A 16,589-nucleotide genomic window follows, 5' to 3' on the forward strand; every position below is an offset into this window, starting at 1 on the left:
TATAGATGTGATAAATTCATTTGAGTAATAGAGATGTGGTACATATACACAATGGAGTATTACTCAGCCATTAAAAGGAAAGAAATACTGGCATTTTTAGCAATATGGATGGACCTAGAAATTATCATGCTAAGTGAAGTCAGTCAGACAATGAGACACCAACATCAAATGCTGTCACTTACGTGTGGAATCTAAAAAAATGACACAACGAATTTCTTTGCAGAATAGTTACTCACAGACTTTGAAAAATTTATGGTTTCCAAATGAGACAGATTTGTGGATGGGGGGATGCACTGAGGGTTTGGAATGGACATGCTGTAAAATTTGGTTGTGATGATTGTTGTACACCTATAAATTAATAAAATTCATTAAGTAATAATAAAAAGAACATAGGCAAAACATTCTCTGACATCAACCATACAAATGTTTTCTTAGGACAGTCTCCCAAGGCAACAGAAATAAAAACAAAAATAAACCAATGGGACCTAATCACACTTATAAGCTTTTGCACAGCAAAGGAAACCATAAAAAAAGAAAGAAAAATTCCTGTCATGGCTCAGCAGAAATAAGTCAGACTAGTATCCATGGCCTTGGCTCAGTGGGTTAAGGATCTGTGTTGCCATGATCCATATCTGGAATCTAATATATGGCACAAATGAACCTATCTACAGAAAAGAAACAAACTCATGGACTTGGAGAACAGACTTGTGGTTGCCAAGGGGGAGGGAGTGGGATGGACTGGGAGTTTGGGGTTAGTAGATGCAAACTATAGCTTTTGGAGTGGATAAACTATGACATCCTGCTGTATAGCACAGGAAACTATATCTAGTCGCTCGTGATGGAACATGATGGAGGTTAATGTGAGAAAAAGATTGTATATATATGTGTGTGTGTATAACTGGGTCACTTTGTTGTAGAGCAGAAATTGACAGAACACTGTAATTCAACTAAATAGAAAAAATCTTTTTTAAAAAAGAAAAAAAGAAAAAATAGTAAAATTGCCCCAGAATTCTCTTAGACTAGAAATACTGTTTCTGGTTTAAGAACAAGTGAATAAGACCAGTTTTTCTTGTCTGAGCAAAGTGTATGTCTGAAAGAACCATTACACAGATGTTTTTAATGAATTATAGATGGCCATTGTTATTAGTTCAACAATACTCATTTATGTATATACTAGTTATTTTTTAAAAAAGCTCACAAGTTCTCTTGTGGCTCAGTGTTGTCACTGCAGTGGCTTGGGTTGCGCCGGTGCTGTGGATTCAGTCCCTGGGCCAGGAACTTTCATGTGCCATGAGCACAGCCAAAAAAATAAAAATAAAAAAATAAAAGTTCAGACTTGATAGTCATACTGTTTCTTTATAATATAGGCAAAAGCTACGTACATAGGAAAATAAGAATACCTTCAGAAAATGAAATAATACTGCCTGAAGGTAGATTGCTCATCTCCTGATGGCCTCATGAATAATGTATCTTCTTAGAATAGAATTTAGGGAAAAAGAGTAACACTGTATATGAATGTTCAAATTCTAAAGGCTGTCCCACATCCATAAATGTCTGTCTGAGTTACCCAGCAGGCCTCAGCACTCACTCAGTGAGGACTGACTCTCAGAATAGCAGTCCTTTCAAATGTATCTGTTTATGTGGTCAGTTTTTCAGCAGATTCCCTTCTACCCTAAACTACTTTCCTCCTATAAATGTTACTGTGACTAAATTACATGCTTCAGGGAAAGTGAGTTGTTTAGTATCTGATGAATAAATACCCTCAGAACTCAAACTATAGAAGGAAAGACTGAATCAAAGGTACTTTAGTAAGTATCTTGTCAGAACCCCAGAATCACTTGTTTATGAGCTGTTCATTGTGTATGAAAAATTCAGCCTGTTTTTTTTGATGAGTCAAGACTCATAGCCGTTGGTTTGTTAGCCAGATAGGACAATATATGAGAAACTGCCATTATTTAGTTAGGGCACGAGATCAGTGTGTGGTATGCTGGTGAGAGCTTTTAGCTCCAAAAAAAAAAAAAAAAAGATGGAATGCAGCCTTAACTGTCATGCTTTAAACAAAAGGAGATTTAAAGGACCCCCTCTTAGCCTCTACGTTTTTGTGCGTTAGGAATACATCATATCGGTGGTCTTTAAAAGATGTCTCTTTTTGTCCTTAAGTTAATTTTTTTATTGAAGTATATATGATATTTATATTAAAAGGTGCACAAATCAGACATGTATAAGCTGAGTGAATTTTCCAGGTGTAACTGTCACCTAAATCAAGACATAGCACATAACTGGTATCTTAGAAACTCCCTCATTCATGCCTCCTCTTGGTTGACTTCTAACGCTGTGGATTAGTTTTGATCCCCACCCATACACTTCATGCAGCCTCCCAACAGTCTAGGGGCTATGTGGGTGTTGCCAGGTCTTCAGTAGGATTTTGATTGTAAATCCCTGTGTAATTAGTGAGTCTAAAGAAGTTACGGATTTATCCAGGGGAATCTTCACCAAAAGCCATCATCAAAAAGGTGCCCTTGGGCCAAAATTGTAAACCAAGAGAAAAGCAAGGGGGTGGGGTGGGGGATGCTGAACCACTGCTGCTAAAGGATTGCATTTACAGTCAACCTCTTCTTGGCTCCGTGTTCTGGGGAGTGTGGTGGAGTTAGCCTAGCTAAGAAGCTTTAGCAAGACATTCATTGGTGAGTGTAAATGATCATCAAGAATTCCATATTTGGGAGTTCCTATTGTGGAGCAGTGGTTAACGAATCCGACTAGAAACCATGAGATTGCATGTTCGATCCCTGGCCTCACATAGTGGGTTAAGGATCCGGCGTTGCTGTGAGCTGTGGTGTAGGTTGCAGACATGGCTCAGATCCTGCATTGCTGTGACTGTGGCGTAGGCCGGCAGCTACAGCTCCAATTAGATCCCTAGCCTGGCAACCTCTATATGCCGCGGGTGCGGCCCTAGAAAAGAAAAGGAAAAAAGCAAAAGCCATATTTGTTTATGAAGGGAGTGTATTAACATGTCTCTTACATAAATGTCAGTTCTCCAGCAACCTCACCTTCCCAGAACCTTCCCGGGAACCAAGAAATTGACAAGACTGCCCAGTCTTTAGAGACAGTTCGTATCAGGCATGGTTTTCTGGTTTCTAGCACATTAGAGGAAGGTGGGGCTTCTGGTTCCCTGACTGTAGCAGAAGTGACAGCTGATGAGCCTGATAGAGGGTGTGGTATTGAAGAGCCATAAAAATCACATCCAGGAACTTAAAGCTTTGGGCCTAGGAACAAGCAGCTTCAGACCTTTAAAGTCCCTACAGACATGCTCACACTGCCCCTCCTGACTCACTGTGGAAGAGTAAATAATGTTCCATGCAGTCTCTGGAATGAGAAAGATTGCTGAAGAGGATGCTTAGGAGCTGGGCTTTGGATTCAGCTTCAATCAGCCCTGCCTCTGGTGCTGGTATCTGTGTGGCCCTGGACGACTTTCTTTTCTTTTCTTTTTTTTTTTCTTTTTTGGTCGCCCTGCAGCATATGGAGTTCCTGGGCCAGGGATCAGATCTGAGCCACAGTTGTAACTTATGCCATAGCTGTATTAATGCTGGATCCTTAACCCACCGTGCTGGGCAAGAGTGAACCTGTGTCCCAATGTTGCAGAGATGCTCCTGATCTCATTGCACCACAGTGGGAACTCCCCGGTGTTAACCTCATCTGTAAAATGAGACAGTAGTGTCCTTTCTCATAGCATTGTTGTGAGGATTGGGTGGAATTCTGGGTGGCTTTCCTTGTAAGCTCTACATAGTTGTTAGCCAATATTAATTTCTGATACTGTGACAAATAATTAGGTGTCCTGTTCTTTGGTTAAAAATGAGATGTAACCTTTTAAAACAAAGCTTGAGATCTAGCAAAAGCCTCTCTAAATAGATGCAGTGCAAAAAATAGTTACTTTGGGAGTTCCCATGGTGACTCAGCAGGTTAAGGACCAGATATTGTCTCTGTGAGGTACAGGTTCGATCCCTAGCCTCGGTCAGTGGATTACGGATCCCATGTTACCACAAGCTGCAGTGTAGGTTGCAGGTGTGGCTTGGATCCTGTGTGGCTGTGGCTGTGGCATAGGCTTCAGCTGCAGCTCTGTTTTGACCCCTAGCCTGGAAACTTCCATGTACCACAGGTGTGGCCTTAAAAAGAAAAAAACAATTTTTATCACATGGAAGTAATAAGAGACATTTATACTTTGAAGCAGTTCATAACAGAAATTAAATAAATGGACAAAACCAGCCAAAGCCAAGGCTTATTCCTCCTTGAGTATAATGGCTTATTCCTCCTTGAGGCTAATGTTACTCTAATACCTGAGTGTAACCGTACATTATCCAGATCCCCATCCTCTCCTGTTCTTTTCCTCTCTCATCACTGGGATCCTGTGTTCTGCTGAAAGAAATGATGAATTTTCTCTGCTTCTTCCTTCCTTGGTGCTTATTTAGATGGCTGATTTATGAAGAACCTGGATTCCAGGGTGTCCCATTTATCCTGGAACCGGGTGAATACCCCGACTTATCCTTCTGGGACACAGAGGAGGCGTACATTGGATCCATGCGGCCCCTGAAAATGGTAAAGATGGGATCAAAGGATGTGCTCTTGGAGTCAGCAGTTCTTCATCAGCTTGACCAATAATTCACAGAATGTGACTTCAAAGCAGTGAAACAGACTTTAAAAAAAAACAAATACGGTAGTTCCCATTGTGACTCAGCGGAAACACATCTGACTAGCATCCATAAGGATACAGGTTCGATCCCTGGTCTCACTCAGTGGGTTAAGGATGCAGCATTGCCGTAAGCTGTGGTGTAGGTTGCAGATCTGGCGTTGCTGTGGCTGTGGTGTAGGCTACAGCTCCAATTGAAGCCCTGGCCTGGAAACCTCCATATGCCATGAGTGAAGCCCTAGAAAGACAGTAAAAAAATATGTAGAAGATGGCACCTGTTGCTAGGTAGAAATAACAGAAAGAATGACTTGCTAGATGCTACAGATGAAAAAATGTGGCCTTGGCCTCCAGGGTGTCCTTGGCTTTGAAGAGCCGCTGATGATGTGTGTGCAGAGCTCAGCCCGGGGCTGATGTGGGAAGTGAGAAAGTGAAGGGAAAAAAACCTTTGTGGAAAAGCAGGAGAAAAAGATAAAGTCCAACTTGTAGGTGTCAGAGACGGGAGATAATTAGGAGAGCTTCACAATAAATCAAGTGGGGCTTAAAACCAAGCAGGGTTATTTTATGTATTTATTTATTTTATTTTATTTTATTGTGCTTTTTAGGGCCGCACCTGAAGCATGTGGAAGTTTCCAGGCTAGGGGCAGAATCGGAGCTACAGCTGCTGGTCTACACCACAGCCACAGCAACACAGGATCCTAGCCACATCTGTGACGTACACCACAGTTCATGGCAATGCTGGATCCTTAACCCACTGAGCTAGGCCAGGGATCAAACCCACATTCTCAACAGGAACAGGAACTCCCAAGCAGGGTTATTTTAGATGGAGATGTCAAAGTACAGGGCAGGAGCCAGAGTGGAGCTGGGAAAGGGTAGGGCTCACTGAGGAGCAGCCAGCTGTAGTGACCGGAGGCCACGCTGGGCGACACCCTGGGGCCGTTGGCCCTGGATCTGGAAGAGTGCTGCCTTCCCAAGCATTTGCCCTAGAATGGAGCCTGTGCTTCTAGTGCTGTATTTTGCCCTGTTCTTTGTCTCTTTCTTCTGCTAGACCCTAAGTCTTGGGACGATCCAGGCTGTATCCCTCTTGACCTACATGTTGAGCCACATTCTAATAGGTGCTCACTAAATTCTAGTAGGTGGCTCAAGGGAGACTCCTGTTACAAACATGTTCTTGAAATTTCACTTTGGTTGTCTTCAGAGTCAGTTTGAAACAAATGAAAAAGTCAAGAAGATAATTTTTTATCTTAATTTTACCCCTTCTACAAAGCTTATGGGTTTAATTACCTAGATGTTTGCTGGTCTTCCTGCAAATGATTTAGGGCTTTTTTTTTTTTTTTCTTTCTAAAAGTAAATCCATTTTCAAAGAAAAAAGTTCTGTTAGTTTTGTGAGTGGATGAAAGAATTACCCCCCGGGGGTTTCGAGGCAGTTTTTAATGATAAGCTACAGAACCATGAAGTTGATGGCATTCAAAAAGGATTACTTTTGAAAAGGGTACTTACCTGGTTGTGTGAGCTCTGGTTTGTTGATCAAATCAGCCACATTCCTTTATAATTACAGTTTATTTGCTGCATTTGGGCCTCTTGGGCTGTACTATTTTTTAAGGCTCTTAAATGTATATTGGTGAAAAGTAGCCTGACTTTCCCACTGCTGATTTTAACTCTCCCCCTAGTTAACATTTCTAAGTAATACCATTTTTATGGTTTATTTTTAGTCAGTTTTTTTGGATTAAAAAATGTTTTTATTATAAAAGTATACCAACCCCCATCCACCCATCCTTCGAGATGTTTTAAATTTATCTAACAGTTTACTTAATTTTTCTCAAGAGTGTTCTATAACACATTGTGAACTTGAATGAACTTGGAACTGTTGTGGAAGCCATAGGTTACAAAATCAAATGCCTCCAGGGCCAGGCAGCAAATAGGCATGAGTAGGCTGTCAAGTAGCTGAGCCTTGGAAGAGGTGGAGACAGGCAAACAGACGCCAGTATCCTGGCTGGAGGCTGAGCCCAGAGCAGGGTGAATAAGTGCAAAAGGTGAAGGTTAAAATAGAAACAAAAAAATTAAAAAAATAAAAATAAAAGAAGGCGAAGATTGCTGCCTGTGAGGTTTTGGGGTCCAGAGGTGTCAGATCTTAGACTTAGAAGTGAGAGACATGTAATTTCTCATGAAGTTTACTGTATTAAGAAACAGAAAAACAAAGCAAAAAAAGCTAACACTTACTTGGTCAAAAAGCATACAGCTGCCGTGGAGAGTCAGCTTATAGACTGCTTCTGTGAGTCTCTGCTCTGGATCGCTCCCTCATCTTTTCCCTGTATCACTGGCAATTCTACAACTATCTCTACATCAGCTAAACAAACTAGAATGTAGTTGCTCTGTGTGGCTCCATGACTCACCAGAAACTCCCCTGGGTGGTAGAAAAGGGTAATATATCAGTGACAAACCACTTTTCTTACTGTGTGATTTTTTTCTTTTCAGGGTGGCCGTAAAGTTGAATTCCCTACAGATCCAAAGGTAAAAAAAATATATATGTATACATATATATATATATATGTATTTTAAAAATTTTATTCCCATCCATCTCCATGAAGATAATACTGGTGTGATTTTACATATCAACTTTCACAAAACGTAATTGCAGCCTAAGGAAGTAGTCCAGCTTCCACATAGCATCCTTCAGACTGGTAAATGATGCTGATGGCGCCAATTTTCACTAACAGTGTGTGTAGCCCTGGCTCAGAAAGTTCAGTGCGTATTTGGTTTGTGGTTTGTTTTATATTTACTGACTGCGGGGCCTTTTGGTCAGTTAGCCAGGAAAAAAACTTACGTCTCAAGACAAGTTCTCCTTCTCCAGGAATGCTCTTTCTGCCATTTCTACTTTGCACATCTATGGCACATAGTTTGATCGATGGTTGGTTTAATTTTTAGAGCAACTTAGTTTGGCCCGAGCAAAATTCTACCTATCAGGTCTAGACATTGAACAAAACCCAGTTACGCATAAACTATATTTTGACCCTTGATATGGGGGCATACCACAGCAGGGGAGACATTCTGATGTTTAGAATTAGACTGTTATTGAGTGAATTTTTAAACATATGGTTAGAAATTTTTAATTTGTGTTCCAGGACTTAGCGGTATTAGATGACTGGTAATGTTAACTATGGAAATATTTAACCTCTTATATAGTTCTGGCATATCTCATTTCTGTTATAGGTAGTGATTTATGAAAAGCCTTTCTTTGAAGGAAAATGTATGGAACTAGAAACAGAGATGTGTAGTTTTGTCATGGAAGGAGGTGAAGCAGAAGAAATGGCTGAAGATGAACGCTTGCCATTTACATCAGTGGGATCCATGAAAGTTCTAAGAGGCATGTAAGTAGATGGGAGTGACCGTGTAAGGGGTTCTTTTGATTCCTTTTAATAAAGTAAAAGAAAAAAGTGTTCTCTTTCCCCCAGAGATAGCATTCCAGATTGTATGGTGGAGAGAATATCAAACAGGTTCTCTTTCTCTCTCTCTTTTTTAATGGCTTTGCTTGTGGCATATGGAAGTTCCTGGGGCTAGAGATTGCATCTGAGCTGCAGCTGTGACCTATGCACAGCTGTAGCCAAGCCAGCTCCTTTAACCTACTGCACTGGGCCAGGATTGAACCCATGCCTCCACAGTGACCCAAGCCATGGCAGTTGGATTCTTCACCCACTCCACCGTGGCAGGAACTCCTCAAACATGTCCTCTTCAGCCAATTGTGACCTGGATCTGACACAGCAGTTTGAGGGGATGGTTTGGGGTCAGTCAGTTCAGCCCATCCAGATTGATCAGATCTACATTTTTGTTTATTAATATTATGTCCCAAATGATGGAACTCTTAGTTTGCTTTTCTTGTCTTTTTTCTTTTCTTCTTTTTTTTTTTTTTTTTTTTTTTGTCTTTTGTCATTTTTTAGGATATATGGAGGTTCCCAGGCTAGGGGTCTAATCAGCTGTAGCTACCAGGCTATGCCACAGCCACAGCAATGCCAGATCTGAGCTGTGACTGCAACCTACACCACAGCTCACGGCAACACTGGACCCTTAACCCACTGAGTGAGGCCAGGGATTGAATCCGCAACCCCATGGTTCCTAGTCAGATTCATTTCCGCTGCGCCACGACGGGAACTCCTGCTTTTCTATTTTTTTTTTTATGATCATATATTGCCCTTTATAGACCTTACACATTTCCTTTGGAAGTGTAAACTGAAAATGATCTTGGAAATAGCCAAAAATATACTTTACTCTTAGAAGAAAATTCTTCCAGTTTTATTTGCTGGAGTTCTTTTGAGTTAGTTCTTAAACACACACACACTGCCTACCTGCCCCCCCTCCCACCCCCCCAGCCCCTCATAAACATTGATGTATGCTTCTTAAGTTATTTTCTTGGGGCCATTGTGTCAGTCTCTTAAATGTTAGGGAAGAATTTCAGTAGTCATAAATGCATGAGTCAGGTCTAGCTTTAGAACAATTTGTATTTGTCCATGAAACTGATATTTTAACATTGCTAAAAGTGTCTGCTCTTCTTTCATGGTCTTTCTCTTGTAGTTGGGTTGCTTATGAGAAGCCGGGATTTTCAGGTCATCAGTATTTGCTTGAGGAAGGAGAATATAAGCACTGGAACGACTGGGGAGGCTACGGTGGAGAACTTCGGTCTTTACGACCTGTACTAGGTGTAAGTTAAAGAAAAGCTGATGGCTCATAGTTGGTCATTTTTGAATAAAAAACGGCTAGCCTTTGAATTTTGACATTTTTTTTTCTCCATAGGATTTTTCAAATGCTCACATGATAATGTACAGTGAAAAAAACTTTGGATCCAAAGGTGCCAGTATTGATGTATTAGGAATTGTGGCTAATTTAAAGGAGACCGGCTATGGAGCGAAGACACAGTCTATTAATGTGCTGAGTGGCGTGTAAGTGAAATAACCCACTTGGGATCTTAAACGTGGGTTTCTCTTTGTGTGTGAAACTCGTGGAGGCTCTCACAGAATAGGCATTCACTGAGTATCTCCAAAGCTAAATGCTAAATCAGCCATTGAATACTTACTTACTGCCATAATATTTTCATAATTGCTTTTTAAACACTTTCTCATAATATTTTTATGTGTAATATACTATTGTTGCAGGCTTTTGAATTTTATGATAGAAATCTACAGATATACTTCCCTTGTCATTCTTCATGGAAAGACTTCATGAATTTCTTAGGATGGGAAACAAATTATAATAGTGATCTAACATTAGAAACCTGAGGTTGGGGAGTTCCTGTTGTGGCGCAGTGGTTAACGAATCCGACTAGGAACCATGAGGTTGCGGGTTCGGTCCCTGCCCTTGCTCAGTGGGTTAATGATCCGGCATTGCCGTGAGCTGTGGTGTAGGTTGCAGACGCGGCTCGGATCCCGCGTTGCTGTGGCTCTGGCGTAGGCCTGTGGCTACAGTTCCGATTAGACCCCTAGCCTGGGAACCTCCATATGCCGCGGGAGCGGCCCAAGAAATAGCAAAAAGACAAAAAAAAAAAAAAGAAACCTGAGGTTGGGACAAAGTCCCATTTGATTTTCCTGTGGTCCTACACCTGCTCCATTATATTTTCTCACTACTATTTTTTTCTTTCAATTATATGAAGATATAGTTGTCACACAGCACTTTATAAATTTAAGGTGTACAGCATAAGACTGCCTTATATTCATCCTGAAATGATTACCACTGTTGAGTGAACATCCATCATCTCATATAGATACAAAATAGAAGCAGCAAAACAATGTTTTCCTTTGTAATGAGAACTCTTAGGATTTGCTCTCTTAACAACTTTCATATCATACAGCAGGGTTAATTCTGTTAATCATTTTGTGCATTTTGTCCCCAGTATTTATCTTATAGCTGGAAGTTTGTACGTTTTTAGTTTATGGACATCTTCCCCACCTCCCCTCTCCCTACTGCTGGTAACCCCAAATCTTAGCTCTTTTTCTGTGAGTTTGCTTGCTTGTTTTTTGTGTTTGTAGGGCTGCACCCGTCGTATGTGGAAGTTCCCAGACCTAGGGGTCTCCTTGGAGCTGCAGCTGCTGGCCTACGCCACAGTCACAGCCACGCCAGATCCAAGCCACATCTGCAGCCTACACCACAGCTCACAGCAACACCGGATCCTTAACCCACTGAGCGAGGCCAGGGATCGAACCTGCGTCCTCATGGATGCTAGTCAGATTCCTTTCTGCCGAGCCATGACGGGAACTCCTGCTTGCTTGTTTTTGAAGTATAACTGTCTTAAAATACTATGTTAATTCTTGATATAAAACACAGTGATTCAATATTTCTCTGCATATCAAAATGACCACCATGATAAATCTAGTTAGCACACATTCACCATATAAATATATTACATAATTATTGACACTCTTCCTCATGCCATGTATTTCATTCCTGTGACTCATTTTTTTTTGTAACTGGAATTCTGTACTGTTAATTTCCCTTATGTATTTCGCTCATCCTCCTCCCCTCTCTACGGCCCCACTCTGTTCTTAGTATCTATGACTATTTTCTGTTTCGTTGTGTTTGTTCATTTGTTTTGCTTTTTAAATTCCACGTATAAATGAAATCATATGGTATTAGTATTTGGCTTATTTCACATAGCATAATATCCTCTAGGTCTACCCATGTTGCTAATGGCAAGATTTCATTCTTTTTATGGCTCAGTACTATTCCATTGTGTATATATATGTCGATATGTGATGTTGATATATTGATACAGGTATCAGTATGTTTCCCACATCTGTCTATCTAGATATATAAATTGCCTCTATTTGGATTGTGAATAGTGCTGCAGCAAACATAGGTGTACACATGTCTTTTTGAATTCGTGTTTTTGTTTTCTTTGCAAAAATATCCAGAAGTGGGATGGCTGGATTGTATAGTAGTTCTATTTTTAACTTTTTAAGGAGGCTGCATACTGTTTTCCATAATGGCTATACCACCAGCAGTGCAGGAGGATTCCTTTTTCTCCACATCCTTGACAACACTTGTTATTTATTACCTTTTTGATGATAGCCATTCTGACAGGTTTGAGGCAATATGTCATGGTGGTTTTGATGTGCATTTTCCTGATGATGAGTGATGTTGAACATCTTTTCATGAGCCTGTTGGCTGTCTGTAGGTCTTTTTGGAAAAATGTCTGTTTAGGTTCTTCTGTCCAAATTTTAATTGGGTTGCTTGCTTTTTTTGATGTTTTATCATATGAGTCCTTTGTATATTTTGGGTATTAACCCCTTAATAGTTTGTTGTTTGCAAATATTTCCTCCCATAGAGGGGGCTGCTTTTTCGTTTGGTTGATAGTTTACTTTCAGGTGCAAAAGCATTTGTTTGATGTAATCTCTTTTGTTTATTTTTGCTCATTTCCCTTGCCTGAGGAGTCATATCCAAAAAAACATTGCTAAGACTGATGTCAGAAAGCATACTACCTATATTTCCTTCTAGGACTTTTATGGTTTCAGTCTTACATGTAAGTCTTTAATCCATTTGGGGTTTATTTTTTGTATGGTGTGAGAAAATGATTCAGTTTGATTCTTTTGCATGTAACTGTAGAGTTTTCCCAATACCATTTATTGAATAGTCTGTCTTTTCCTCTTTGTGTATTCTTGCCTCCTCTGTCGCAGATAAAGTGACCACATAAGTGTGGGTTCATTTCTGGGCTCTCTGTTATTTTTATATAAAAGTAATTGTTTCAATGCACCTGAAGCTAGCAATTGAATATTTTACTAATGCCAAAGTAAGTTTTTATTGAAAGATGATCAGTCAAGACTTTTTGGGATGCAGGTGACTGCAAGTCAACCTAAATTGGCATTAAGTGATAAAAATATAATTTATTGGCCTGCATAACTGAAAAGTCCTGGAGGGGATGTTGTTTCAGTCATGGCTGATATGGGGGTTCAGACACTATCCTTAGAACTTAATCTCTCTCTGTCTATTGACTGGGCTTTCACTGTGCTGGCTTCACTTTAGGCCTGTTTTTCTGTTACCAGGTGCAAGCTAATACTGCTTGTGACACCACAGGCCAATTTATTGAGGGATGAGTTGTTGGGGCAAGGATTAGCGACCTTACAAAGCAGTAGACTGGTATCCTAAAGAACCATCTTGCTAGGATTTGATGCTAGTTTCTTTTATAGAACAAAGATGGGGAGGGGAGGAGGTAAAGTAAAAAAAAGTGGTTAAGTTGTTGCAAATATTTCTTGACTGGCTAGACTCTGGAAGGGATCTATTTCTCTCCACCCCCACCCCCGGGCCTGGTCAGGATGTTTTTTGTGACCTTCAAAGTATTTTAGCTTAATACTTAGGTGTAGGAGGCCGAGTTCCAGAGCTGGACCATTACCTTTGCTTTAAGCTATGGGCACCATCCCTTTAGTGATTAACTTGTAGCAAAAGCAGAAGAACATAAAGGTTAAGTTGAAGGTTTTCCAGTATAGAGTCAGATCCATTCTTCCCTATTACACTTTGTATCTGGGGCCTATGACAGCAGCATCTGGCTTTTATTCTTGAATCTCACTGCTTCCAGTGAAGGGCTTCTCTTTCCTGCATAAATTCCAGGTTTGCAGATTCTATAGGCTTAGATCATGTGCACCTGTCCAAGCCAATTACTGTAGCCAAGGAGATGGCTGTGCCTGTGTTACTGCCCAGCCCTGGAGCTGAGATGTAGGGTCAGTCCCATGGGGGCAACTTATATATGATTGGGCTGAGGAGGCCCCAAGAACATCAGAAAGAGTGAGTACAGATACTGGATTGGCATAAATAGATGACTGTTAAAGTGAGTTAAACAGTTATTCTATGGTCTAGGCTGATGCCGGTTATAATTTGAGTATTCTTAACTGGTCATGTGAAATCATTTGACATTGATTGGTTCTGCTGAAAGCGTTTGGTGGTGTTAAGTCATGAGTAATACAGGCGATATGAATCATTCTAACCTCAACTCTCTTGTATGTTTCAAGGAGCTTCCCACTGTAGCCTGGGATATTTGAGATGTAATATGCTTTCAGTGTTAGTCATGGTTACTAAATTGTTGTTGCTTGTTTGTGGCAACCTCTTGGCAGAATGACATTAGTAGGGTCTTCCATTCTTAGCAGGAAATGCCTTCTCCTGGGTCCTGTTCTGGAACCCCTAACATTTTAGAATCTGCCATAGACAAAGGCATGATAGGGCATTCAGAAGTCATGTGCAGTGTTGCTCTGGCTCTGTAGTATTTTTGATTGCCTTTAAGGTGAACTATTTAAAGGGAAAGTACAATGACCAACTCAGTATGGGGAAAGAGTTGCATATTTTGATACTTACCAGGTGTGTTGTGTCCATTAGAGCCTAGCAGAGGAAGCGAAAGGATGCTGGGTAGAATCGCCAAGGGCATTTATGTAGATGGGCTCTTAGCACAGGAAGAATTATTGTGCTAAGAATTATTCTGCTGAGAATTATTGTGCTAAGCCAGTCTTTCTTCTTTACCCAGCCTTTGTTGACTTAAAAATCCATTTCCTTTGTAAAATGTTGCTTTTATATGCTTCTATTTTTAGTCGTTTCTAGTTAGATTTCCCGGCTTAGGCTTTTTTTTTGGTTATAACAGTTGAGTTTTGTTACTGGGGGGAAGTTGAAAGGAGGCGTGCAGGCAGCAGTCACATACTTCCTTTTAAGTTCGGTGGTTGTAGAAGTGCTTCTGTATTTGCCAGGGCCAGCTGCTTCCTCATATTTCATTCATTTGAGCGTTTGACAAATAATTTATTGAGGTCTATTATGTGCAAAGCATTGTATTATATCCTCATACAAGTTACAGTGTTTATCTATGATTGCTATGAAAGTGCTTTGGGAAGCCACAACAGAGAGAGGTGAATTTCTGGTTGGGACCCAGGGAAGACTTTGGAGGAGGAAGCATTGGAGTTGAGCCCTGCAGGATAGCAGGGTTGAAAGGTGCCACTGTCACATGGGTAATAAATTCTCTGGGTGGTAAACTTACTGTTAGCTCTGAACCTGAGGACAGCCTTTGGGAAGGATGCTCATGGACCAGCAGGTGACGTTTTAGAAACTGTATCTCTGGAGTTCCCGTCGTGGCGCAGTGGTTAACGAATCTGATTAGGAACCATGAGGTTGCAGGTTCGGTCCCTGCCCTTGCTCAGTGGGTTAACGATCTGGCGTTGCCGAGAGCTGTGGTGTAGGTTGCAGACGCGGCTCAGATCCTGCGTTGCTGTGGCTCTGGCGTAGGCTGGTGGCTACGGCTCCGATTAGACCCCTAGCCTGGGAACCTCCATATGCCGCAGGAGCAGCCCAAGAAATAGCAAAAAAAGACAAAAAAAAAAAAAAAAGAAGAAGAAGAAACTGTATCTCTTCCTGAACCATCAGAAGAAATGCTTTTACATTATCCCTTGCTAATCACATCCTAGTTCTGTGCTGTTCTCTTGCTCAAATAGTGGCAACTAATTTTTTTAAAACTAAGAGCTAATATCTAGAGTACAGATTTTTTTTTTTTTTAAATGCTGTTGTTTTCAGCTCTTTTTCCTTTTCCCTTCACAGAAGAGCGGATTTGCCCGGCTGCCCTTAAATTCTGAGCCAGGGATCCCAGCAGGCTGAGACCTGCTCCTCCTTGTACTTGCCTCCCCCAGCCCCCGCCTCTAATCTTAGAGTCAGAGAGGCGCTGATTCATATGCACGGAAGAAGAGTCTCAGCGATAAGTTATAAGTAGACCCAGAACATAGCTACTCCAAGAATCTCAGATCTAAGTTTGTGGATTTTTTACCCCTTTACTCACAGGTGATTCACTGGGGCTGCTGCATCTTGGAAGGAAAACAGTAGTCAGTTCAAGTGACATTTTAATAAATAGTTTTCCTGTTTCAACTTCAGTGAATTAGATAGGTTTCCTCGGACATGGGGTGTTTTCTTACAAGTCATCTTTTAATTTTATGGGGAAATACAGTACTCACACTTGTTAAAAAAACAAACTCTCATACTGAGTGAAGTAAGTCAGAAAGAGAAAGACAAATAACCATGCGATATCACTCATATCTGGTATCTAATATACAGCACAAATGAGCCTTTCCACAGAAATGAAAATCATGGACTCGGAGAATAGACTTGTGGTTGCCCCGGGGTGGGGGGGGGATCCGGAGCTTGGGGTTAACGGATGCAAACTGTTGCTTTTGGAATAGATTAACAATGAGATCCTGCTGTGTAGCACTGAGAACTACATCTAGATACTTACAATGCAGCGCAACAATGGGAGAAAAAATTATGTATACATGTATGTGTAACTGGGTCCCCATGCTGTACTGTGGGAAAAAAAAAGTGTGTTGGGGGAAATAACAATAAAAAATAAATTAAAAAAATAAACAAAAAACCAAAAATCACTGGCTAAAGCTTCCTCCAAGCCTTGCTCAGTTGTCACCTTCTCTCCTATGTATTCAGTCTCTCCTCACTGACTGTTTTACCTCCAAACCTTAAAGTCAGTCAAGCAGGAGTTCCCATCGTGGCTCAGTGGTTAACAAATCCAACTAGGAACCATGAGGTTGCAGGTTTGATCCCTGGCTTCAATCAGTGGGTTAAGGATCCGGCATTGCCGTGAGCTGTGGTGTAGGTCGCAGATGCAGCTCAGATCCCCTGTTGCTATGGCTGTGGTGTAGGCCAGCAGCTACAGCTCCGATTAGACCCCTAGCCTGGGAACCTCCATATGCCACGGGTGTGGACCTAGAAAGGACAAAAAAAAAAAAAAAAAAAAGTCTAGCAAAAAGGATTTGTAACCCTCTGGTCCCCCTCTAACTTGCTACAGACTAAGTGCCTTGCCAGGATACTCTTTTGTGATATGGCTTATCCTCGTTAATATTTTTTTTAAGTCCTGGCTTTTGTAAAGTGGATTTTCTTGCTCTGCAGACATTCCTCCCCACAT

The 16,589-nt window shown here is 41.0% G+C and overlaps 1 protein-coding gene across 3 annotated transcripts in view; it reads left to right on the forward strand.

The window, feature by feature from the left end:
• The window catches only part of CRYBG1 (crystallin beta-gamma domain containing 1), a 210,696-nt gene that overhangs the window by 175,690 nt on the left and 18,417 nt on the right, over positions 1 to 16,589 (forward strand). For all 3 annotated transcript variants that reach the window (XM_021090505.1, XM_021090512.1, XM_003121329.6), the window contains 5 exons: positions 4,464 to 4,590; positions 7,154 to 7,189; positions 7,889 to 8,046; positions 9,245 to 9,371; positions 9,464 to 9,609. In XM_021090505.1, the coding sequence (XP_020946164.1) occupies positions 4,464 to 4,590; positions 7,154 to 7,189; positions 7,889 to 8,046; positions 9,245 to 9,371; positions 9,464 to 9,609 (594 nt within the window). The remainder of the gene's footprint in view (positions 1 to 4,463; positions 4,591 to 7,153; positions 7,190 to 7,888; positions 8,047 to 9,244; positions 9,372 to 9,463; positions 9,610 to 16,589) is intronic.

The sequence above is a fragment of the Sus scrofa genome, chromosome 1 (assembly GCF_000003025.6).
Source record: "Sus scrofa isolate TJ Tabasco breed Duroc chromosome 1, Sscrofa11.1, whole genome shotgun sequence".
Taxonomy (NCBI): Eukaryota; Metazoa; Chordata; class Mammalia; order Artiodactyla; family Suidae; genus Sus; species Sus scrofa.